The 23,903-nt window shown below is 61.2% G+C and overlaps 1 protein-coding gene across 4 annotated transcripts in view; it reads left to right on the top strand.

Moving 5' to 3' along the window:
• Positions 1 to 977: 977 nt before the first annotated feature.
• Positions 978 to 23,903, top strand: part of RGS12 (regulator of G protein signaling 12) — a 76,313-nt gene continuing 53,387 nt past the window's right edge. For 2 of the 4 annotated variants that reach the window (XM_053672368.1, XM_053672371.1), the window contains exons 1-3: positions 978 to 1,111; positions 11,745 to 13,722; positions 23,202 to 23,318. In XM_053672368.1, the coding sequence (XP_053528343.1) occupies positions 11,842 to 13,722; positions 23,202 to 23,318 (1,998 nt within the window). In that variant the 5' untranslated portion in view covers positions 978 to 1,111; positions 11,745 to 11,841. Of the gene's footprint in view, positions 1,112 to 6,484; positions 6,620 to 11,744; positions 13,723 to 23,201; positions 23,319 to 23,903 lie in introns of all 4 variants that reach the window. The other 2 variants (XM_053672369.1, XM_053672370.1) reach the window with 2 other exon arrangements.

Below are 23,903 nucleotides of genomic sequence, written 5' to 3'. Positions count from 1 at the left end.
CCGTCAAAGTATTTTATTCGCTAACACAGGGGAAGATGCATACTGACCACACTCCAGGCGGCTGTCATTTGGGGAGCACTGAAAGGCCTATAACTCGGCTCTGACTCTCCAGTCCGTGGGGGGCTGGAGCGTGATGGCTTCGCAGTCCAGGACGCGCCGGCGGGATTGGGGTGCTGGCTGCATGGCTGGAGGCCGCTGAGGCCCAACTAGCCAGGAGACCTGGACTTGCTTTGAGCCCACATTTAGATTTTACGGTAAATGCCTGGTGGCCCATTTCCTGAAAGTACTATGGCAGGCCACTGTGCGGAATTTCCAAATAAATAGTGACTATGGAGGAAGAAGATAACGAGAGGCGGAGAGCTAACCCAGGCAAGTCTTGGGGGCAGAGGTGCCTGTCAGGCGCTGGGAGGGAAGCAGGCCCTCGGGCTCTCCCGGGGTCCTGCTCGGCTCTGCTGGCCGACCACTCCCACCCGTGGGAGGCTGGCTGCTCTCCTTTAAAAGGATTTCCGTGGAATGCGATCTGGAAGAGCATCAAAGTCAGCGGAAAACAATCGGAAGATGGGGCGGGGCGGGGGGGCCTGGACACTAGAGGGGCCGGGTGGTGGCCGGGAGGGGGCCAAGGCTGGGAGATCAGGACTTCCCAGGGGCACCGGGATCCGCTGCCAAAGCTCGGGCAGCGGAAGTCCCGCCCCAGGCCTAGTAGGCCCCGCCACTCCAGATCCGTCTTCTCAGAACCCCCGTTTCACATATCAAGGCCCCGCCTCCGCTCGTTCCTACCTCTGTTCTCTACGCGCCCCGCCCCTAGCGGCCGGCCCCGGGGTCCTGTTTCCCCGCCCCCTAGGAGCTCCGACCCACTCAGAGTCGGCGTTCCTCAGCCTCCTCCTGAGAAACGCCCCTGCCTGTGGACACCACGCCCCCTCTAATCGGAGGCCACGCCCAAACCCGACCACGCCCCCTCTGTCCCAACTGGCCGACCCGACCCCGCAAGCCCGGCTCTCCAGGCCCGAGCCTCGCCCCTGCCCTGGCCCCGCCCCTTGCTGCGGGCGGCGGCGGTTGAGTCAACCGTTGGGCGCGCGGGAGGCGCAGACACGGCCAGCGGAGCGAGTGGCCGGTAGGTTGCGGGCCGGGGGCAGGGCCGCCCCGCCTCCGCTTTCTTTCTTCTCCGGGCGCGTGCTCGCGGCCTCCGCGGGCCCGGCCCCGCCCAGCGCGGCTGAAGGCTGCAGGGGCAGCCGGTCGCGTTCTGCTGCTCAGGGCTGCTGGCATCTCGGGGATCCCCGCCCGAACTCGGCCGCCGGCCACCCTCCTTTTGTTCCCTGCCCAAGTCAGAGGACTTGTCATGGGCCTGGGTCTGGGTCGCTGCGAGGCTGGCGCAGTCTTGGGCGGTATTGGACGGTGGGGGCCAGGGTCCGGCCAAGCGGCTTTCAGGGCGGGACTCCTCCCACAGCCCCGCTCGCTGCCTGCGGGTCCCGGTTTCCTGTGGGACCTAACAGGAGCCGCATTGTTTGGGCAGAGGCGTCTCCAGGGACCCAACTCAGCGCTCTTCGCCTCTGGTCCCAGATCTCCTACACTTCGGGGGTCGTTGGGGGTGGACAGAGCAGCCCCAGAGTTTCGGGGTGTGAACAGAGCAGCCCCAGAGTTGCGGGGTGTGGACAGAGCAGCCCCAGAATTGTGGGGTGTGGACAGAGCAGCCCCAGAGTTGTGGGGTGTAGACAGTGACCCCAGAGTTGCGGGCTGTGGACAGAGTGGCCCCAGAGTTGTGGAGTGTAGACAGTGACCCCAGAGTTGCAGGGTGTGGACAGAGTGGCCCCAGAGTTGTGGAGTGTAGACAGTGACCCCAGAGTTGCAGGGTGTGGACAGAGTGGCCCCAGAGTTGTGGGTTATGGACAGAGGCCCCAGAGTGACCTGGCCTGGCAGGTGACCACCCCCGTGTGCTGTTTCTTCATTGGGGGTTGGAGCTGGCAATGGGTAGCTATGGTGCACCTGCTGGGAGCTTGGTCCGAGTCAGGTACCTGTGTGGTCACAGCCTGTAGCAACGTTGGACACTGGTCAGGCACAGGGCCTCCTGGACAGGGACAGTGAGGTCTGCATGGAAGGGTGAGGCTGGCTCCCTGCTCCAGGGGAGGAGGACTCCAGGGCAGCCCCCAGGGGTGGTCTAGGTGCGGAGGGAGCAGTGGGGTGGGGTCTGGAGAGGCTGGGTGACAGCGGGAAGAGTCCCATGGGCTGCATGAGGGATCTGAGGCTCCGAACGGGCAGTGGTGAGAGGGCGGCGAGTGGGAGAGCGCTTTATTGCAGAAACGTAGTCATCATTACTGTGTGAGGTGTCATAAAAATGCCTCTTTGCCCTGCCCTGAGCTTTGTGACTGAAGGTAATGGGCATGTCGTGCCTGGCATGGTACTTCCGCCTCAGGGATGCTCCTCGGATGGGGCGGCCCACTGCTGAGGTGCCCACCCTTGGGCATGGGTGACCGGGGAAGAGGGATGCCTCTGGCTGGAGATCACAGGGTGGTCTGCAGAAAGAAGGGCGGAGGAAGGCTGTGGCCTCAGGCCGTGGAGAGGGCTGGAGGGGGCAGGGACTGGGGCCCAAGGGCTCGGGTGGCAGTGTCAGGCAGGAGGGAGGGAGGGAGGCACTGGGCCAGCATGCGCAGCGCACAGGAAGGGCTGGCAGCTCACGGGCCCAGGGTCGAGGGCAGGCCTCCTCTTCCCCTTGTCAGAAGGAGGGCATCTGGGAGGCAGGGGCAGCGGCCAGGCAGAGGAGCAGCTCGGGCTGGTGAGGGCCGAGAACATGGCCCTATCCCAGGCGGGGACCGAGACTTCTTCGAGAGGTGGGGCGGCTCCAGTTTCAGGACAGAGGCCGAGAGGGAATGCCGAGAGGAAGCTGGGCACTGTGCCCACAGCCTGCACCCCCGCAGCAGAAGGTGACAGCGTGTGTGTGTTTGATTTCACTGTCTTTTGACTTGAACGGGCCCCGAGGGAGTCCGGATGGAGTAGACCACGGTAGCTACTGTACCCGTGCCATGTGGGAAGCACAGAGCAGCGAGCCAGAGCGTTTTCATTTCCTTTGAACTGGGCGGCGTTCCTATGCCACGCTACTGTCCAATTAGTGCCGCGCGACTTTCCTGCTGACACAGGTCACCACCAGCTTCCGGCTGGAAGGACAGAAATGTGTTCCCAAACAGTTGTGGAGGCCAGGAGTCTGAAATGGGCCTCACCAGGCTGAAACCTCGTTGGAGCCTCGGAGGGTTCCAGGGACCCTCAGCTCCTGTCCCTTCTCAGCTTCTGGAGGCTGTCCTTAGTCCTTGGCCCGCAGCCTCGTACCCCAGTGCCCACCCGCCCCTGCTTCCATGGTCCCCTCCTGCCTTCCTCTTCTGCCTTCCACTCCACTCCCTGCCTCCTCCTCCTTCCCTCACATAAGGACACTTGTGATTTCGTTCATGGCCCACGGATCCTCTCCTGTGTAAGTTAGTCACAGCTGCAGAGTCCCTGTTCCCTATAAAGTGATAGTCACAGCTCCAGGGACCAGGACCTGACCTCTTTGGGGACCACCCTTTGGCCTGCCACAGTGCTCCTGACTTTAGTTCTGAAGAGTCTGTGGTCCTTCCCATCCCATACGCTCTCCTTGGTCCGTCGGGCAGCAGCTGTCCCAGGGGCTGCTGCTGCTTCTGCGCAGAAGGGCTCTGCATTGGAGGGGAGGCCGGAGCTGTCCTGGGAGAGGTGTCCCAGGAGAGCAGACACGCCCGGCTTGGGCGTTCAGTCTGGTAGATCCCTTGTTCTTTATTGTGGGAGGTTGGTGGCCACTGGGTCCTTTGGCTATCTGTTGAAAACCAGAGTCTCAGTTCAGAAGTAGACACACATTTCCAGAATTTCCACAGTTTCCACCTGCTTTCTTATAGTTGCTGTTTCTCTACTGAGAGATGCCATTTGTAATTGTGACTGTGTTTTCCATTTACTCTGTGGTCACACTAGATTAACTGCTTTAAAGGTCTTATTTGTTTGTTTCAACCCCCGATTTATCTCAGGGTCCCTTTCTATTGATTTCCTTTTCTCTTTTCTGGGGGTCCTACATTCTTGGAACATCTAGTAATATTTGTGGACTGGACAGCGTGGACTGGTCATTGCAGTGAATTCTTTTTTGTGTAGAGTGTTGATTTTTGTTCTGGAAGTTTCTTCACCTGGACTCTACCAGAAATCTCTACTGCATTCTCCACTTGGTGCACTTGGCCGGTCAGCTGCCTCCTTCTGCTTCTTGGACTCTCCTTGTGCACTGGCAGTTCAGGGACTGACCCAGGACCGGGCTTGTGCATGAGTGGACTTCAGGGCTCCAGCTACCTCCTTTCTGAGGGGTTGCGATGCCCCTCCTCTTCCCAGGTACCCAGCCACGACCAAGCTGCATTCTCCGGCTCAGAGCTGAGGGGACTGCGGCCTTCCGCCCACACTCCAGGCTCCTGTGCAAACACACCTCTCCCATCCATCGCAACCCTCCTCTCTTAGGGGGTGAATCCGTTTCTGCCTGCTCTTCCGAGCTCCCCAGGACCTGCAAACAGTTGGTCTTGATACTTTTTACCTGGTTGGAATCCTGGCTGGAATTTGAGCCGCTGAGGAGCGTGTATTATAGGGCTTTTCATCGCGGTGAGGGACTGCGATGAGCGGTCTGTTTATTACTAGCCGGCACTGCTCTCTGGGGTTGACTGGCTTCCCACCCGGAGGCGCAGGTGATCAGGGAGCGCGCCACTCTGGGCTGAAGGGAGCCTCTCCCCGACGAATCCCGGGTGCGGTCAGGCCCGGGCCGCCGCAGTGAGCGGCAGCCTGCGCAGGGCCTGTCTTCACCTGTAACGGAGGCGGACGCGCCCGGTGGCGGTGGAGGCTGTCGCACAGTCTCCCTCGCTGTCCTCTGGCGTCGCTGTCCTCCGGCGTGCGCCGCTTCGGGGTGAGGACCGGAGGTGCCGCTCTCCGGCCTCCCAGAGGCGGATGCTCTCGGCCTCCACCCGGGGGCTGAGAGGCAAGGCGTGGGTCCTTGCCTGTCGGCACCATGTTCCCCACCTCGCCCATGCGCTGCAGCGCCTGTCTGAAAAACGGGGTTGATGACAACAAGGCTGTGGTGAGGGCTGACTAGGGTGGTCAGCCGTTGGTGTCCAGACCCATGACCCCAGGGAAACACAGTCCCCAGAAGGGAGGGACAGTCTGCTCTCCCAGCCAGACGGGGGCGCCTTCTAGACAGAAGTCTCCGCCCCTGGTCCCTGATTGGTCTGTCCTGCAACTGGGGCTCGGATCCTTGAAGTTTGATTGGTTCATAAGGCACTGTCCTGATTGGTCAGAATAGAGTTACACTGTTTGGATGGAGCTATGCAGCTCTGCCTGGATGGGGAAAGCCTCAGTCCTATTGGCTGAAATAGGATTCCAGTTTGGGCGAGAGGCCCCTGGGCAGAAGTGGCTGGTAGGCTCTTTTTTTCTTAAATTTAAGCCCAGTTAAGCTCCAGGAGCCCTTACGTAGGCATCTTCTCTGCCAGGGTCCTCAGACCCAGGTACAGTGGTGGGGACTGTGTCCAACACACTGGGTGTCCGCAGTGACCGTCTCCGGGGGTGCTGGCGTTGCTGTGTCTAGCCTGCCTTGCCACGGGTGGGTTTGTGCCCAGGTGGGCGGCTCAGGCCATTGTGTCTCCTAGCACGTCTGTACCGGGCCCCCACTGTGTGCCAGGGTGTGGGCTCCACGACCCCTCCTGACCACGGTCCCGCAGAGCTGAACCCAGGGCACGTTTTCCCAGGGCGACACTTGGGCAGGGTTGGGGTGCCCAGACCGCCCCACGCATTGTTGCCTGGAGTCCTGCCCGAAAGGACGGTTCATGGAGTTGAGCATTTAGCAGCCAGTCAGCTTCCTCACTGACAAGGTGGGGCAGTGGGGCCCCGGAAGGAGGAGCCCCTTGTATTGGTTGCCTGGGGCTATGGTAACCAAGCGCCACACACAGTAGGAATTTGGTCACTCCCAGTTCCAGAGGCCGGACTCCAAATCAAGGGGTGGAGAGGGTGGGCTTCTCCTGGAGGCCCTGGGGGAGGGTCCTCTTCCAGCTCCAGCGGCTGCCGGCAGTCCTGGGCTTGTGGCCGCATTGCTCCAACTGAGCCCTGTCCTCACGTGGCCTCTCCCCTGTGTCTGACCTGCCCTCTGCCTCCTTCTGGTGAGCACACTTGGGATTACATGTAGGCCCATCCGGGTAATCCAGGGTCCCCTCCCCACCTCAGAACCTCTGAGCCCCTCTGCAGAGACCTTTTACAAATAAGGCCACATTTCTAGGTTCTGGGAATGGGACCTGATGTCTTTGGGGCCACCATTCAGCCCACTGTACCTGCGTTTGGACCTGGGAGGGGAGCAGGGCCTCCTGGCCACCCTTCCTCCCTTGCTTTAAAGGGGGTCTGCTCCCAGCCGCCAATGTGTAGACCTGGTGCTCGCACGCCCAGGACTTCGTGCCTGTGCAGGTTTCTTGTCTTCCGGCAGGTGGCTGAGAGGCACAAGAGCGGAGCAGTTCCCTTCGGCCCCAGTGAAAGCAGACGGAGGACAGGATGGCACATGTTGCTTTTGTGCTGTGAATCACGTAGGGCGAGACCCCGTTTGTATGTTGTGGGGGATCAGGTAGGAAGTCTGTCTCTCCTGGGCATTTGGGGGTGAGGCAGGGGGATGGTCAGGCAGGGCAGGTAGACACAGGGCTTGGCCTGCCCCCTCCTGTCCTTGGCTTGCCACTGGCAGCTTTGCCCTGGGAAGTGGCTGTGAGGGCTGGGGAGCGGGGCAGGGGGGCGGCTGTACAGGTGGGACAGTGGGACCAGCCAGGCTGTGGCCAGGAGCTGGATGCTGGGTCAGGACTGGGAGGGCCAGCCCGCAGGGCCGGGCAGGACACACAGCCTCGCCTGTCCCATCACAGGGTTACCTGTGACACAATGCTGTGCACAGTTTGGGATGTACTTATGCTGAAAAGCTATTCATTTTCCATCTGAAATTCAAGTTTGGGTGTCCTGCGTTTGAACTTGCTAAGTCCAGCAACTCTGTTTATAGTCCTCTTTCATCCAGGTTTCAAAACAAACAGAAATGTTAAGTAGAGAAAACAAGGGAATGTCGGTAACAGGAAGGGAACTCTGATACCGTTTAACCTTCACCATTTCCAGATTTTTGAACTAGAATTTGCTTCTGGAATCAGAAATGGCCACCTGCCCTTCCATCAGCTCTGGCTCCTGAAATCTCCTGTGTACTTTTCCCGACATGCAGTTATCGCCAGTCTGGTGCCTAGAGCTCGTGGCTAGGGGGTCAGTTGGCCCTGCTGTTTGGGCCCCTCGGGCTCCGTCCTAGTTAGGGGGAGCTGGGGCGGGGTGGGGGAGCCGGGGGGGGAGCTCCTGGCCCTGTCTGAGCTTCTGTTCTGTGTGGTGCTTCCACACAATTAGGATTCTGGAGTTCATGGCCACGGCCTCGAGTGTCTGAGCCTCTGCCAGGTGGCCCCAGCTGCTAGCCTCCCCTGCTTCTTACGACTGCCTGGCGCCAGGTCTCCGTCGCTGATGCACGGCCACCCTCAGACCTGTCACTTGTCCCAGCGCCTGCGTGTGCCCCACAGCTCGCAGGTGTCCTCAGTGTGTGCACCGGAGGCCAGGTACATCCACGCCGGGTGTGCCCGTGGCGCTGCCTCGGGCGGCAGAAGGCTGCACAGTGATGTTGCTGGGCTGGCGAGTGAATGGCAAACCTGCAAGAGCACACAGCCTGGTGCCGTGCAGGGTGGCGGGGGGTGGGTGAGGGTTGGGGGAGTTGCTGGGGGTCTCAGGGAGGAAGAGGGTCCAAGTTGAGCCGAGGGGCAGCTGAGGAAGGGGAGGGTATGTTTTCAGGAAGAGTGCTTTCTCAATGGAGTCGGGCCATGGGCCTTCCCATGTGTCCCCCGGACCTTCCGAGTGTGGTGAGGCTGGCCTGCTGAGTGTCCTGTCTGCTTGGGTCAGGGCCCAGGGGTCAGGGCCATCACTAGTCACCTTTTCATAATTGCCTGCCTGGTGCTACTATAGCAGCCCCTCCACAGTCATCGGATGAGCAAATGAGTGATCGAATGAACGGCCAGGAAGATCACAGGCCATGAGGACAGACCTGCCTGAGGTGGATGTTGAGGTCGAGCTGGGGCCTGTGAGGAGGGCTCGGAGGGCGGGCTGGGGGAAGGCTGGGTCCCTCGAGAAGTGTCTTGGGGGTGGGCAGGTGATGTTGGGTAAGGAGGAGGTGCCGGAGGAAGGTGGGACAGGTGTAGGAGGGCAAGTGGGCACCGGGGAGAAGAGGCCGAGGGCTGGACTGCCGGCCTACACCGGGGCCCTGGGGGTGGGGGCCCCCGCCAGCCTCCCCCCGCCTAGCCTCCTGGCCCGTCTCTGCTGCCATCGCCACGGGCTCCCACCTGCACTCCGGCTGCCTTCCTTCTGCAGAGCTGCTTCCTTCCTTAACTGAGGCCTTTCTTAAAGTCCGTGTGTAGAAAGTATCTTAATGCGATGTGAATAAAAAGTACTGCTGCCTCAGTGTCACACTGGAGGGTGACCAGGAGTGTCGGGAAAGAGTGGCAGGGCTGTGCGTGTGCCCGCGTGCGTGCGTGTGGGGTTGGTTGGAGACGGTCCTTACAGACGCGGAGGACGCTGGCTCCTTGTCCTCTGAGGCTGAGCCGTCGGCACCGCCCCCAGCACGTGGCGCGAACCCAGCCGGTGTAAATAGGATGCATTTTATTAGCACCCGAGGTCTTCCGCTTGTTTCTTTCAGATGAGGGCTTTTGCGCGTCTGTTTTTCTTAATTATGCCATGGGTTTTGCTTGATGTACACGCGACATTCAGACGGTGAGAATCCACATGTTCCACAGCTGACCCTTGGGCAGCTCGCGGCGGACGGGGCAGGCCCGCTCGGCCGCACTGCCCCTGAGGTTCGCACCCTGGGACCGGCCCTCTGCAGACCGCAGCGGTGCTCTGGAAGCGCGGTGGGGGCGGAGGGTGGGGGGCTGACTGCAGGCTTCTGTGCGGTGTTGTGCTCGGGCTTGCGCATCCTTGGATTTCGGCGTCTGCGTGGGTGGTGGTGGGGCCCTGGAACCGGTTCCCCAGAGACACGGAGGGACTGTAGTTAAGTGTGGGGCAGTCAAAAGTCCTGAGTGGGTTTTCGGTGCCCCTGAGCCCTGCACTGTTCCAGGGTCAGCTGTATATCAATGGTTTCGAACCAGTAAAATGGACCTTGGTAATTTAAAATAGGATCTTTTCTGCTAGAGCTTGTCTTTCTTCTCCACACGTTGACAAAAACTCTGAGTTAGCGATGCGGCTCGCTGCAAGGCCCTCCGTGGGCGGGACGCCAGGGACCCCATTCCAAGGGCTCGGGCGCTGCCTTCCTCTGTGGCCCAGGTTGGGAGGCGGGGCATTGTGACATTTGCATGACTGTGTTTCCTTAGCTTTTTATTATTTTTGGAATTCCATTTCCTTTCAACTATTAGACTATGAGTAATAATTGTGTATACAAATTTCTGATGTGCTCAAAGAAACGAAACATCCGTAAGCTCTCCAGTCTCTGGTTCCTCCTCTCCCTTACACGCCGTGTTTCCTGATGCCAAGAGCCCCTTTCTGTTTGTGTAAATTCGAGTCTCTGTCCCGAATCGCTGCGTGGCCACTTTGCGGTGAACTTGACCTAGAAGGGGGAGGGTCGGGCCTTGGACATGTGCCCCTGCAGCTTGGCCTTCGGTTTTTGGGGGGCTTGAAGTGGTAAAACCTCCAGGATTGACATTAAAAAAACCTGCATAAAAACTCTGCAGAGGCACAAAGTGCCGCCCAGGAACCTCTGTCTAGCAGGTCGTCCTGTGCAGCCCACTGTGCGTTGTTCGGCGGCAGGCACGCTCCTCCTTGCGGTGGCCACCGACCCGCTTCCTGACAGGTCGTGGGGCAGATCTGGGGGACGAGGCCACCAAAGAATTGAGACGGACTCTCCCAGAGCTGGGCTGACGACCTTCGTCAGCAGAAACTCGAGAGGAGGCTGGTTGTGAGGGGGGGCGTTAGGGTGGGGAAGAGCACCGAGCCCGAGTCCCTCTCTGTACAGTGTGGCAGCTGCTTCCCTGGGGGCGCCCCTCCCTCCCCTTTCCAGCTTCCGAGGGCACTGCCGCCCCTTCTCCGTCCACATCGCTCTCGCCTCGGCCGCCCTCCCTGCAGGGCCTTCTCTGTGACCCTGGCCCCCCCGCCGCCCCATGACAAGAACCCTGCAGTCCCACGGGGCCACCTGGGAGTCCAGGGAGGCCTCCCGTCTCAGGACCCTTCACCCAGCACAGCTGTGAGATCCCTCAGGTCATGCGAGGTGACACCCACAGTTCCTGATATGTGGTGGGGGGACATTTGTCAGCCCACCACACCCTGAAGCAGGGTCAGTGAGGAGACCCTAAAACATATATTGTATATATTTCGATTTTCAAAACATAATCACTTACTGATTTTCACAACACAATCACTTATTGATTTTTAATTTTTTAAAAATTTTTAGAGAGAGGGGGAGGGAGGGAGAAAGAGAGGGAGCGTTGATCACTGCCTCTTGCACCCCTCATACTGGGGACCTGGCCCACAACCCAGGCATGCGCCCTGACTGGGAATCGAACCGGCGACCTTTCGGTTTGTGGGATGATGCCCAACCCACAGAGCCACACCAGCCAGGGCCTGTATTGCTTTTTGAAGTGAACTTGAAAGGCTTTTGATCAGAAGAGCATTCTCACTGCAGGCCTGCCCTGTTGGTGTCTGAGACCCAAGGTGACAGGAGGGTCCCCTGTCCCCCCTGTCTGAGCAGGCAGTGTGGTCTGTGCTGACACCCCCCTCCTCCGGGAGCTGCGGGACCGGCCCCCGTGGGAACCCCGGCCCTGAGTCCCGAGGGGCCTCCCTGGTGTACATACCCCACGTGCCACCACAGTGTGGCGCGTGGGGCCTGAGCGTGTCCCGTGCGACTCTGGAAGAGGGTTCGGGATGCTGAGCCCCATCTCCTCTGCACTGGCCCCGGGCCCTGTTCCCCCCGCACTGGTTTGGCCCTGCGTCCTGCGTCCTGGGTCACGGCCGGGAGAAGGCCGTGTGAAGGCCGTGTGCGCGGCCCCGAGTCGCCCTCGTGAGTCGTAGGCCCCCCAGGGGCCTGGTGCAGGCTGGCTTTGCTGCCGGCGGTCCTCGTGGTTCCGAAGCCGCCCCCTGGGTGACTGGAGTGGGTTCCTTTTGGTGGCTTTCTGTTGGACCAGTGGCCTCTGTAGTCTGGACTGAGGCGTTTCAGACCGATTTTCCCACACGGTGTCTCGTTCAGATAAGTTGATTGGGGGAGGGGGCGGGGGAGCATGAGGAAGCATCAGCCGGCGCCTTCCCCGGGAAACTTTTCTGGGCGTTTCTGATCAATAGGGGCTGAGCAGAAGTTGTGTCTCCCCAGCCACCTCTGCTTCTCAGTCCGACTCTGCCCCGGTTCAGGTGTCCCTCGGGCCACCCAGAGTGTGAGGGTCCTCAGGTCCCTTCTCTTTCTGTCCACATTGAAAGGTAGGGCAGTGCCAGGAAGTGGGTTCTGGGGAGTCCTTCGGGGCAGCCTCGCAGAAAGGGTCCGTCCTGGGCAGTGTTTCCTGCTTTGGAAGGAAGCCCCCAGCCTGACTCTCAGTTACTGCCTCTCCTCCACGCTGACGTTTACGTGGTGACTGGTGGCTCCGCTCCGTGTTTCGGTACCACAGCTATAGAGAGCTGGGCTGCTCAGTAATGAGCTCTTTGCTTTTCTTCCTTAGGGCCTTACTTCCAGGAACACCATGGCAGCGTCAAGCACTCTCTGAGCTGCGGACCCCGGAGTGAGGGCTATGCTGCTGGCCTCGGAGGCACGTCGAGATGCACAGAGCGGGGGACTCCGCAGAGCGCCCGCCACAGGGGACAGCGCCCCCTCGCCTGAGGAGCGTGGAGGTCGCCAGGGGCAGAGCAGGGTACGGGTTCACCCTCTCCGGCCAGGCGCCGTGTGTGCTCAGCGCCGTCATGAGGGGGAGCCCCGCCGACCTGGTGGGCCTCCGCGCTGGGGACCAGATCCTTGCTGTCAACGACATCAGTGTGAGGAAGGCGTCCCACGAGGACGTGGTCAAGCTGGTTGGGAAGTGCTCCGGGGTCCTGCGCATGGTGGTGGGCGAGGGCCGTGGCCCCCGGGAGTGCTGCTCCAGTGACGAGGAGGCGGGTTTCTGTGAAGGGAGGGGCTGGCGGAAGCCCCGCCTGGACTCCAAGGCACTGGGCATCAACAGGGCGGAGAGGGTCGTGGCGGACGTGCAGTCGGGCGGCATCTTCAGCATGATCTTCGAGAACCCCCGCCTTCGCACGAGCAGCGATGAGCCCCTGAAATCCAAACAGCGGTCCCTCTCAGAGTCGGCTGCTGCGAGACTTGACCTCGGACATGAACATGTGAGTGACCCGCACCCCAGCCCGCCTCCCAAGGAGGAAACTTCAAAAGCTCTTAATGAGGATTCAGTTTTCAGTGTTGGGCTAGAGAACCACGAAGACTTTGGATTGGATGCAAGTATTTTAAACGTCGCCATGGTCGTCGGCTACCTGGGCTCTATCGAGCTCCCTTCCACGAGCTGCAGTCTGGAGTCCGACAGCTTCCAGGCCATCCGCGGCTGCCTGCGGCGCTTGCGGGCCGAGCAGAAGATCCACTCCCTGGTCGCCATGCAGATCATGCACGACGGGGTGCGGCTGTGCACCGACAGGGCCGCCGTGCTGGCCGAGTACCCCGCCGAGAAGCTGGCCTTCAGCGCCGTGTGCCCGGATGACAGGAGGTTCTTTGGGCTTGTGACCATGCAGAGTGGTGACGACGGCAGCCTGGCGCAGGAGGACGAGGGCGCCTTGCGGACGTCCTGCCACGTGTTCATGGTGGACCCGGACCTGTTCAATCACAAGATCCACCAAGGCATCGCCCGGCGGTTCGGCTTCGAGTGCACGGCCGACCCTGACACCAACGGCTGCCTGGAGTTCCCGGCGTCCTCCCTGCCCGTCCTGCAGTTCGTCTCCGTGCTGTACAGGGACATGGGCGAGCTGATGGAGGGCGTGCGGGCCCGGGCCTTCGCGGACGGGGACGCCGACGCCCACCAGAACACCAGCACCAGCAGCAACAGTGACAGCGGCATTGGGAATTTCAACCAGGAAGAGCGAAGCAGCCGGGTGCTCGTGGTTGACCTGGGCGCCGGCCCCAGCAGGCACGGCCCGGGCGGCAGCACCTGGGAGGGAGCAGGTGGGAGGGGCCCCCAGCCTTGGGGCGCCCCCTGGAATGGGGCCTTTTGCCACGAGGCCGAGGCTGGGCCCCCATTGGAGGCTGTTCTGCAGGCTGACAGGTGCTGGGACTTCAGCAAGCACTCTGGGCTCACTTCTCATGTGGGGGTTCCCCCGGCCTCCTTGCGGAGTTTGGCCCCTTCCCCCAAGAGAGGCGCCGTGGGCCCCGGTGGGGGATTTGGCCAGCGGTGGCTTCCGGTCCACGTCCTGCAGGAGTGGCAGTGTGGACACGCCAGCGACCAGGAGTCCTACACGGACTCTACCGACGGGTGGTCCAGCATCAACTGCGGCACGCTGCCCCCGCCCATGAGCAAGATCCCCGCGGACCGCTACAGGGTGGAGGGCAGCTCGGCGCAGCCGCCGCTGAATGCCCAGAAGAGGGACTGGTCCCGGAAGGCGTTCGGGATGCCAACCATCTTTGGTCCCCATCGGAGTGTCAGAAAGACCAAGGAGGACAAAAAGGTGAGCCTGTGGGGAGGCGCTCAGCAAACGCGCTTGGTCTGGTGGCCGAGTTGGTGGCCGGTGGAACGGCCGTGCGCCAGCTGCCTGGTCCCCAGTCCCAGCCTCCCCTGGCAGTGGCTGTCGTCAAGGGTCGCAGGGTGCTCATGAGCGGCAGGCTCTGTCTTGCCTGGGACCCTCTTGGTTCTCTCAAGTGGTCTCGTCCCCAGCAGGCTCTGGCTCTGCTGCCCTTGGGGTCCTGGACAGCTTGTCTGGTGGGACAGGTGGTGGTAGGAGGGATGGGGACTTCTCACAGCCTGGGTGAGGGTCTCCCCCGTCCTTCCTGCCCTTTCCTGTTGCTGGTGCCAGACGGTCCTGCCCCTCCGGCCCCCTGGGAGCGCACTGCATCTCTGGCTGCGTCTTCACCCCAGTGGCCGAGGCAGCGTGCCCTGCTCAGGTGAGAGCGTTGTTGAAGCGCGGAGCCTGTTTGCACCAGGGCACGGCTCCCTCGTGGTGTCGCTCCCTGCGCTGTTTCCCTCACTGAGAAAACCCTGCTTCCCCGAGCCCGCGGGCGTCTGGGTTTGTCCTGTTGCCTTCCACGTTGAGTTAGTCGGCTTTCTGTGAAGGGTGTGCAGCTGGTGCACAGACTCACTCTTCTGCACACGGGCCTCCCGGCTCCAGCGCCGTCGGCAGGAAAGGTGTCTGCTCCTCTGAGGTCGGTTGACCATTTGTGGGCATTTTGGGTGCCTTTTTAGCATTTTTTCACCCTGAACAAAAATGTGCTGAGAGGGACAGCGTTGGCTGGTGTTAGTGCAGGTAACAGAAGAATGAAGCGCTTGTCACAGAGCAGCTGTGTCCTTGGTGCGGGGAGAGGACAGGGCAGCGTTGCCTGGCTCGCGGTGCCTGCGGCCTCCCGTCAAGCCGGGCAGGGCTGTGGTGCACCGTCGGCTGGGTCCCTTCCTTCTGTTTCACTGGCAGCACTCATGTGCACCGACAAGATGCCACTGTTGCCGGCAAATGAGTGCTGAGACCAAGGCAGACCTCGGGCTCCATGTCGCCTGCTCCTCTCGTCCCTCTTGTGATGGGACGAACCCGCGCATCTGAAGGGGGGCGGTGAGGGTTGTCTGTTACGGGGCTCCCGCTACGACCTCTCGAAACTCACCGGTTCGCTTCGCCACAGGCCCTGCGATGGCGGCCCAGCGTCAGCCCACAGCTGCCCCAGCTGGAGCGCAGAGGTTTGCAGAGGCCGTGAGGCCGGTCTCCTGGTGTCCCTCCCGGCCTGGCCCCGAGCTGGCGGGGGGTGTGCCCGGCCTGCAGAGGACAGGCCGGGAGGGCACGGAGGACGTGATTGGACGTGAGGAGAGGAAGAGGCCGTAGGAAAGGGAAGGGGCAAGCCCCGGCCGCGCCACTCAGTGCAGGCGGCGCTGGCTGGGGAACCGAGAGGTCGCTGTCTGATCCCAGTCAGGGCACGTGCCCAGAGCAGGGAAGTGGGCGAGAGACACCGTTAGCAGGCAGAAGGCAGCGCCTGCCGGGAGAGACCAAGTTCGGCAGTGAGGCCTGGCGGGGGAGGCCATGCTGCCAGCTGGGGCCCGGGCTCCCCGCTCCGGGGGGCCGGAGGGCTCCGGCCGCCACACGGATCTCGTCGCCCCAGTGGTGCAGGGACAGGAAGTTCTAAAATAGACTGTGAACCCACCCGAACACCCAGAGGCCCCTGTGAGAGGAGCGGCTCCAGTCACAACCCTGCGTAGACAGTGCCCACCGCAGCCACATGGCGTCACTGCCGCCCAGTCACAGGGAGGTGAAACAGCAGCAGCCGAGGCTGGGGGCGCCTGGTCTGTGGCATAGACGCCCCCTGGGGGGGGGGCACGCCGGGGGCTTCTCGGGCAGGGGCCTGTCCTTTTGACAGCAGATGCCGAGCTCCCTCCGGGGGCTCAGTGCCACCAAAGCTGCCGAGGGGCCAGGGGGGCAGAGCAGAGAAGCACCTCTCGGCGCCGCCCCTGCCACCTAAAGGTGGGGCTGGGCTTCCCAGAGAAGCTGGACCAGGAGGAAGGACGCTGACCTGGACATTCGAGCAAAGGGTTGGGGACGCAAAGCTGCCCCCAGCACTGCTCTCTCTTGGTTTTGTGTCACTTGCAGGGAAACTGAGACAATCCAGAGCCAAGTGGCTCTGTGTCCTCCAGAGCCTGGGTGTGTCTGCGCCCCCGGCAGTGTGCTGAGCAGTTACAACCCGGCCTCTGTCCGTGGCTTTTAGTCACGTGTTACTTTTTTGTGGGTTTATGTGCGATCTTATCTGTAGCTGCAGTTCGCCCATTTCAGCTGTGTGACATCTCACACACGTACACACACGCACACACATGCACGGCTGTAGGTGTGCATGGGGAGGGATTTCCCGGGTTCTGTCCCGAGGGCACTGGCCGGGCTGGGCGGGGTTCGTCGAGCAGAAGGGCCAGGGTGGCCTTCACGGCAGGTACGTGTTTGCGCTGACAGTGGACTCCAGGTCTCGGAAGCGGGACGGGCTCATTATTCACCGATGACGACCGTGCCGCCCTCCCCCCACCCTGTCCTCACGCTGGGCGGCAGGAGAGCCACGTCAGAGTCTCTGACCACGCCACCAGACGCGGCCCGCAGACAGGCGTCTTCGAGCTCAGACGCAGCGGCCCCTCCCGCTCCTGAGGGGGTGCAGCCCTGTGCCTTTGAGCCGGTTTTCCTTGGAGCCCGAGGGGGGAGCCCGAGGGGGGAGCCCGGGTTTGCCCTTTTCCCTTTGCACCAGGGGCAGGCGTCTCCAGGAGGAGTGGGAGCCGAGTCCCTCCTAGCGAGTGTTCTCTGGTCCCAGCCCTGGAACCTGGACACCCCAGGAGGAGCCTTTCCTGGGCTTTTCGCCATCGTTTAACTGCTGGTTCCGGGATCAGCCACTTGTCCCAGTGAAGTGAGGTTGGGGTTCCCTCGCCCCGCAGACCCTCGGACACACGGTGCAGCCTCCCTGGCGGTCCACCCGCTGGCATCCTCGCCGGAGCTCCACGTCCTTGGGCCTCTCAGCTGTGGGCAGCCTCGTGGGGACAAAATGGCCTCTCGCAGTGGCTTGGGTAGGCGCTCCCTCTTGCTGAGGGCCATCTGTCTGCCGGGCTGTCCGTCTGTCTGTGCCTCCTCTGTGATGTGCAGGAACCGCAGAGATCTCCCACGGCCCGTCGCTGGGGGCTGGCGTGCGTGGGTGTGTCTCCCAGGTCACAGCGGGCGGGCTTCTTGCTTGCTTCGCACGTCTGGAGGGGTTGAGCCTCAGAACTGAAAGCGGTCCAGCTGGCCAGCCTGCCCTCTTGGGCTGTGCGGCTTCAGTGCAGCTCAGGCGCGGCGGCCACGGGGTCACTGCCTGAGCTGACCCCGCACGGTCTTTGGAGTTGACGTCTGTGAATGCAACGAGGCGGTTGACTGCTTAGTTTTTTCCCCGTGGATGACCATGTGTTGGATCCCCTCCTTGGGCCCAGGACGACCCCTCTGCACTGCGCCTGCGTGTATGGGGGGTACGTCTCAGTCCCCGCTCCAGTCAGTACCCCCACAGTGCGGGCCTGTTTGACCTTGTCGCTTCACAAGGTCTCTGCCTCCGATGGGCGCATCGCCTTGCTGCACACTGCCATGCTTGAGCCGGGCCTTGCACAGGCGGTTTGCAGGGTCCGTAAGTCCTCCAGACACTCGCCCGGCGCCTGGCTGCACTGTGATCTCCAGGCCGGCCCGCGGGTGGGCGCCTTCAGGGCACTGAGCCCATCCAGGGAAGCGGTCTCTCTCTTGCCATTTGTTTGCCTCTCCTTCATCTCCTTCCAGTGAAACTTTATAACCACCTTTACGAACATCTTAGGTTTACTCTTAGAGTCTTTAATTAGATTTATTCCTAGGTCCCTTACACGTTTTGTTGAACTTGTAAACTACCTGCTTAAACGTTGTAAATGCTGACTTTTGTGGGACGCAGTCGCTTGGTCGCCTTTCTGTCCAGCTGTCTTGACAGGGTTGTTTCTGCTTGTTGATACTTGTCATCCTGAGTGTGGGTTGAATTTTTTGACTTTTCTTTTTTGATTATTCTGCGTTCATTGAGATGATCAACCGAGCTTTTCCCTCTAACAGCTCACGTGATAGATAGATGTGCCACACTCTCATTCTTGAGGCAGACCTGCTGGGGGCCACCCGCTCATGCTCCAGCGGGCTCGGGTTGCTGGCCTTAGAGAAGCGCCCCGTCCGCGCTCACCGGGGAGGCCGTGCAGTTTCCTGCACTCGCCTCGTCTTCGTCTGGTCCTGGTCGTGGGGTTCTTCCAGGCTCAGACTGTACGAAATCGGTGGTGGCGTTCTCCCCGGCCTCCTTCCCTGTGCGCGGAGTCTCTTCCCGGGACGGCCCTGTTGCGGGGGAAGCCTGTTCCGTCGCTACCGCTGTGGCCGGGCGAGCCTTCCTTTCTTCTCACCTGCCCCCCAGGGTGGAGCACCTGTCACACCACGGACTAGAGCGAAACAGCGTGAGCCTTTTCCGACTCTGCATCTTATATCCTTTTGTTTAAACTTTCTATTTCCCGTGTTCTGGGTCGTCACTGTGCCGGCGCCGCGCACCGTGTGTAAGTCCGGGTCCGTGAGGCCTGCTTCTCCTGCTTCCCCAGGGTCGGCGCCTTGTGTCCAGGGCTTTTGGTTTGTGAGCTACGCCACTACCCGCCTCGTCTCTGCTCGTTAGAGGTTTTGTCTTAGCTGGCGGCCTGGCACAGAGCAGGCTCCTGGATGTTTGCTGAATAAATAAGTGTCCTTTACTCTTCCGTCCCAACTCAGATGTCCGTCCCTCGATATTCATCCTTTTCTTTCTTGAGTCGCAGGCGCGGCCTCTGAGTTGCCTTCTCTTCTCACGTCGGCGGCGTGTGCCGAGCGAGCCTTTCTTCCGCTCCCACAGCTGGTCCAGCTGTACGTGTAAATTTGTTGGTTATCAAATTATTTTGATGCTGGGCTTTGAATTCTTCCTGCTGTGTGGTTTTGCTGTGACAAGATTTAACAAGTGGTACCGGTCACTCAGCCGTTGTCTCTCAACCCCAAGCCTGCCTTTGGTGCGTGGCTGTGGGACACTGGCACCTGTGTCCCCTCCCCCCGGCCATCTAGGTCCTGGGCAGGCTCTGCCTCGGGGTGTGTGTGGGGGGTCCTGCTCCTTGTCGGCTCCCTGCCCCTCGCCCAGGCGACACGCTTCCCGGCCAGGCCGTCCTTCCTGCTGCAGCCCAAGGGCAGTTTGTGGGGCCCCCGGCTCTCCTGGCCACCCGCCCTTGTCACCCCTCCAGCTCTGATGTCTAGGTCCCAGCACCACCAGCCTCTGGTCCGGCTGCTGACGTGAAGTAGCTCCTCCTCGTCCCTGTGGTCCCAGCCCTCAGGGTGCCGCCGCTTCCTCTGCAGCTGCCTCCTGACCACCGGCCCGCTACGGTCTCGAGGACCCTGACGCCTGGGCAGCGGCCAGTGGGTGGGCCGGGAAAGTCCGCTGTGTGTTTCCCGTGAAATCAAAGACACTTTTCCCCTTTAACCCGTAATTTTACTGACTTGGGAATGTCGAGGACGTCAGCGTGTCCTGCTCGTGGCTCCTCGTGGGGAGAGGCCGGTGCCGCTGCTGAACACCCTCCGATGCAGAAGACGGCCCCACAGCCAGGGGCCGTTTGGCCGGAAGGTCAGCAGTGCCCGGGGACTCCGCAAAGCACGTGTGACGCGTTCCGTCAGTCACGGCACCTTCTCCACACACTACACAAATCTTTTTTCTGTGTTTCAGTTGCATTTTTACCTTTCTTGAAATAAGAAGGCATAGTACACCAGAAATGTTTGCTTTATTCCATCTTCAGAATTAAAATGGGCACACAAAATTCACCCATTTTGAAGTTTTTTGAACACACGCTGGCGGGACAGCTGTCACCGCGCGCTCTGACACAACTGTTGTGGATGAGTCAGCGATGGCCTGGCCGTCCCGTGTCTGTCGACCCCCGTGCTGACACAGCCGGTGTGGTTTTGCCTTTGGACCGGACCCATGTGGCCTCTTGCTGGAAAAGTATTCGGTGACCTGTCGTCGCTTTAAGCTCGGCGGTCTCCTTGGTTAGAGCCGACTCGCGCAGTACGTGCTTGTTGGGCACCGGCCGCGCACCAGGCCCCGTGGGGCCGGGCGCTGCCCTGGCTCCGCTGGACTTGGGGTCCAGTGTCGGGGCTCTGGAGGGTGGGGGTTTGCCGTCCGACTGGCACTGGAACTCCCGTGCAGTTTGGGACCCGGCCTCCTCCGCCTCCTTGCTGCCATCCCTGAGCCTCTGAGCAGGTCCTCCGCTGCCCTGGCCTCAGCTGAGGAGGCTGAGGAGGTGACTGGCTGTGCCGAAACGAGTCCTGTCCCCAAAGTGGTGACTCCAAGGGGACGGCCAGTGTTGGTGCTGAGAGTAGCTGAGGCTGCTGGTGCCCTGGGCCAGCTGCCCCAGGCTCCCCTCTCGCCTGCTCCCCGGCTGTTTCAGCCCCAAGTGACCCTGCACCTCTCTGCGCCCCACGTCTTTGTGGTGACAAAGGCATCCTTAGGACCCCTCCTACCCGTTGTGTTATGAGGTGACAGCAGTGAGGTGGGTCATTTCTGCACGTCCTAAGCAGGGGGCAGGGGTCGGGCAGGGCCCTTTGGTTATGGAGGCTCGATGCCCACAGGCTGCCCCAGGCGGGGCTGCCCCAGGCGATGCTGGTGGTCGGGCTGTGTTCTCGGTGCCTGCAGCCAGGCCCCGTGTATGGCTCTTGGGGGCAGTGACCTGGAGCTTGCCCCCAGCACCCTCTGTCCCTGGGGCACTCAGCGTGACGACGGTGTGGCCTGGCATCTCCCACTCACCTTCTGGAGCAGTTGCGATTTGTGTGCAGCTCAGAAGGTGGAGTTGATTTTGAAAAAAGGCTGCTTCCTCCACCACGTCACCATGCGGTGGCCGCCACCAAGCAGTCTCTGTGGGAGCCAGCCTGCCCTGTGCCAGCGGGCGCTGGGCGGCGGCGGTTTTCCAGCAGCCCCCCCGGCAGTGGGAGACAAGCCAGCAAACGCGAGACCGGCCTCAAGGTGCGGGGGTCCACGCTGGGCCGACTCAGTCCTTTACAGGGTTTTTTTCTGTCCGTTTGCTTGTTAGCATTTTCTTCTATTTCCTTTAAGTTTCCAGACCTCTCAGCGCACCCGCGCTCAGCCGGGCCCTCTCTGTCCTCACCACCTGCAGGGCCCGTGGGAGGCTGCTGGGGCCGCGGCTCTGGCTCTGAAACTGCACTGCCCTTATCACAAAGCCCCCAGCCCTCCCAGAAAGGTACAGATACACACCAGCAAATGCAGGGTTTCTACAGAGGTTCATTTTTTTCATATCTGGAGCCTTCCTTGGTTTTAGTGACAGATGAGGAACATTTTCTCCAAGGTGATCTGTATGGCAACAAGCCCCTGAGTGGCCACGTGGACGGCTGCACCCCTTAGGGGCTGGCTGCCTGCCCTTGGGCACTGAGGACCCCCGGTCACTTGGATTCTCTCTCGTCTGCTCTGCTGATGCGGACCCCGGCTCCCGGGGTGTGTGGCGTCATGGATGAGACGAGACAAATTTACACGGACTAGCGAGTCCTGTGGAGGAGGGACGGCACGGCCGCTCTCTCAAGGAGAGCGGCCCGACCCTGGCCTTGACAGACTTTTATTGCTTTGAGGGGCACATTACACTGAGGAGGGGCCTCATTTACCATGTGCAGGTTCGCTTTAGGTGGCTACCTTTTATAAAAACAAAGGAAAGAATGCTGCTAATTACTTCAAAGAGAAGGATGTTGCAGACCAAGGGCAAAAGCGGTGGAACCGGTCACACTCCACACTTGGGAGGTTTCGCTCAGGTTTTACAAAGTTGCAGTAAAACTCCTGCTGCCTCTCAGTTCAGGAGTTTTAGCAAACAAAAGTCTCATAGAGGTCTAGGTACAGTGCAGGCCTGAGTCCCCACGGGAGAACCTATCCATGGGTGTGGTCCTGTGTGCCGGCCCTTGCTTTCCACCTGGAGCTGGGCCCACGCCGCACAGAACGGTCTCCTGTGCTCCACAAACGCTGCGTCTGTGGAGCCCCGCTCTGGGCAGCAGGGTTGGGGTGGGGGCTGCAGGTAGGGAAGGGCAGGCGGCAGGGAACTGGGGTCGCCCATGATGGGCCCCCGAGCAGGGCTGAGGGCGGGTACGGGGGGGGGGCGGCCACACAGGGAGGGCGGCCTCGGGCCGTGCAGGCCTGGCTACCACATGTTGGCTCCGACCCAGAGGGCACAGTGCTTCTGAGGAGAGACGGTGTTTCTAGACACATTTTCTACCCAGAATGGGCTCTGGGGCATGTGTTTTGGAGAAGGAATCTTTTAGACAAGTGTTTCTGGAGAACATGTCACACTCAGGGGCTTGCTAGAGGGAGTCAGCTCGATGGACAGCCCGGGGCGGGCGGTCCCCTGCTGCACGCCAGGTGGACGGAAGGGCTGGCTGAGCTCTGGCAGAGACCCTGGCAGGGCACACCCGTGTCTGAATTGGAGCCAAAGGCTCTCTCCTGGGGGTGCCTCAGAGGCCAGCTAGTGGAAGGTGGGGTCTGGTGACCCCCGGAGTGACCGGCAGGAGTTGTAAACCTATGTTTTCTCGACCTCAGAGAGGCAGCAGGGGTTACCTACAGGTTACTGACCCAGCCCCCTTTGGGGACAAGCAGACCTTCCTGTGCACCTTGATTTATTCGAGGGAGCCCCAGTTGGGCACCGGCATGAGTGCATCTGAGAGGCTGCCATGCGGCTGCTTTGAGGCGCCACCTCCAGTCGGCTCTTGCTGGCACCTCTGTGAGGTGACCGATGGCTTCCAAGCCCCCTTGGGGTCAGGCTCCGGCCCAGGTGTGTTGTCTGTCCCCAGAGCCCTTGGCTTTTCTCAAGGCCCCCCACCCCCCGCCTGCCCTGGGTCACGTAGGGTTTCTCGTCCCCAGGAGATCCCATTTTCAGCTGCGATGCTTTTTATTTTGGAGATGTCATGACTTACTTACTGGCTGAAACCAAGAGCACGTTTGGAGAAGTGCCCAGTGTAGCAACAGTGAATTAATTCTAGTCGTTTCCCAGAGAGAGAACAAGACGTTTCACTGGCCACTTAGTTCCTGCCCCGAGTCGTGGGGCCGTAGGTGCCAGCTGCATGTCGAGGGGGCCCTGGTTTCCCAGAATGCTCGTGAAATTCTGCGCCAGCGCCACCCTTGTGTTCCCAGTCAGTCGTCTCCCTGACACACCTGCCCCGTCATCCCACACCCCGTCCGGTGATTGTGGAGGCCGGGGCTGAGCCGTCCTCCGTCCTTGGAGACGCCGGGGCGACCCTTCTTGTCCGGCTCTGCACTGGTTCCCGAGGGAAGATGGTCCCCACGCCACGGCGCTCGACCGGGGTCCCACGCCGCCCTCCATTCTCTGTGCGGTGGGTAAAGCTGGGCACCTTTCCCAAGGAGGAAGCTTAATTTACCTGTTTGTTTGTTTGTTTGTTTGTTTGTTTGTTTGTTTGTTTAGGGCTCCAAGTTTGGGCGGGGACTCGGACCCGCTCAGACCTCTCAGCGCACCTCAGCGCGGAGATCCTTCGGGAGATCCAAGAGGTTCAGCGTCACCCGCTCCCTCGATGACCTGGAGGTAAGAGTTCCCGTTCATCTCCTTTTCTTCCTCGGGTCTTCCCACCCGGCTCGCGTCCGGACCGTGCGTGTTTGCAGCGCTGGGTCCCCCTGCCGGTGCTGCGGCTGGCTCCGCCTCCCGGAAGTCTGCGGGGAGGGCGGGGCTGGCGGCGGCCCTTTGTGCAGGTGCTGATGCACAGACACGGGCGGCATTATTCTGTGTGGCTCTTTTTGTCTGTGTTCCTTAAACGTGTAATCGGCTTGACTTCAGAGCAGGTCCCGCTGCAGGCTGCTGAGCCAAGAGTGCAGACAGCCCCGTGTGCTCCCCGAGGGGCGGCCCTGACAAGCGACAGGCCGGGAGGGCCCCTCGTTTCCTTGAGCGCTCCCTCCCTGCTGTGTGCATTCCAGAGGTTCGGACCAATGTGTCCTGTCACGTGGTCGGTCGCCAGGCAGTGCCGTGCAGGGTGGGTTCCCTGCTCTGCCTCTTGGTCCCGCCTGCCTCCCCGCCTCTGCAGTGTGGGCGACCAGTGATCCGTTTGTTGGTTCATCTTGTGCGTTCCAAAAGTTGGCACTGCTGCAGGTGTGCTGTGTGGCTTATTCGGCCCCT

Source organism: Artibeus jamaicensis, unplaced genomic scaffold, assembly GCF_021234435.1.
Source record: "Artibeus jamaicensis isolate MK-2021 breed Jamaican fruit bat unplaced genomic scaffold, CSHL_Jam_final contig_76, whole genome shotgun sequence".
In the NCBI taxonomy this organism is placed as follows: Eukaryota; Metazoa; Chordata; class Mammalia; order Chiroptera; family Phyllostomidae; genus Artibeus; species Artibeus jamaicensis.
Note: the sequence above shows the minus strand (reverse complement) of the source record. Positions and strands in the feature narration are given on the sequence as shown.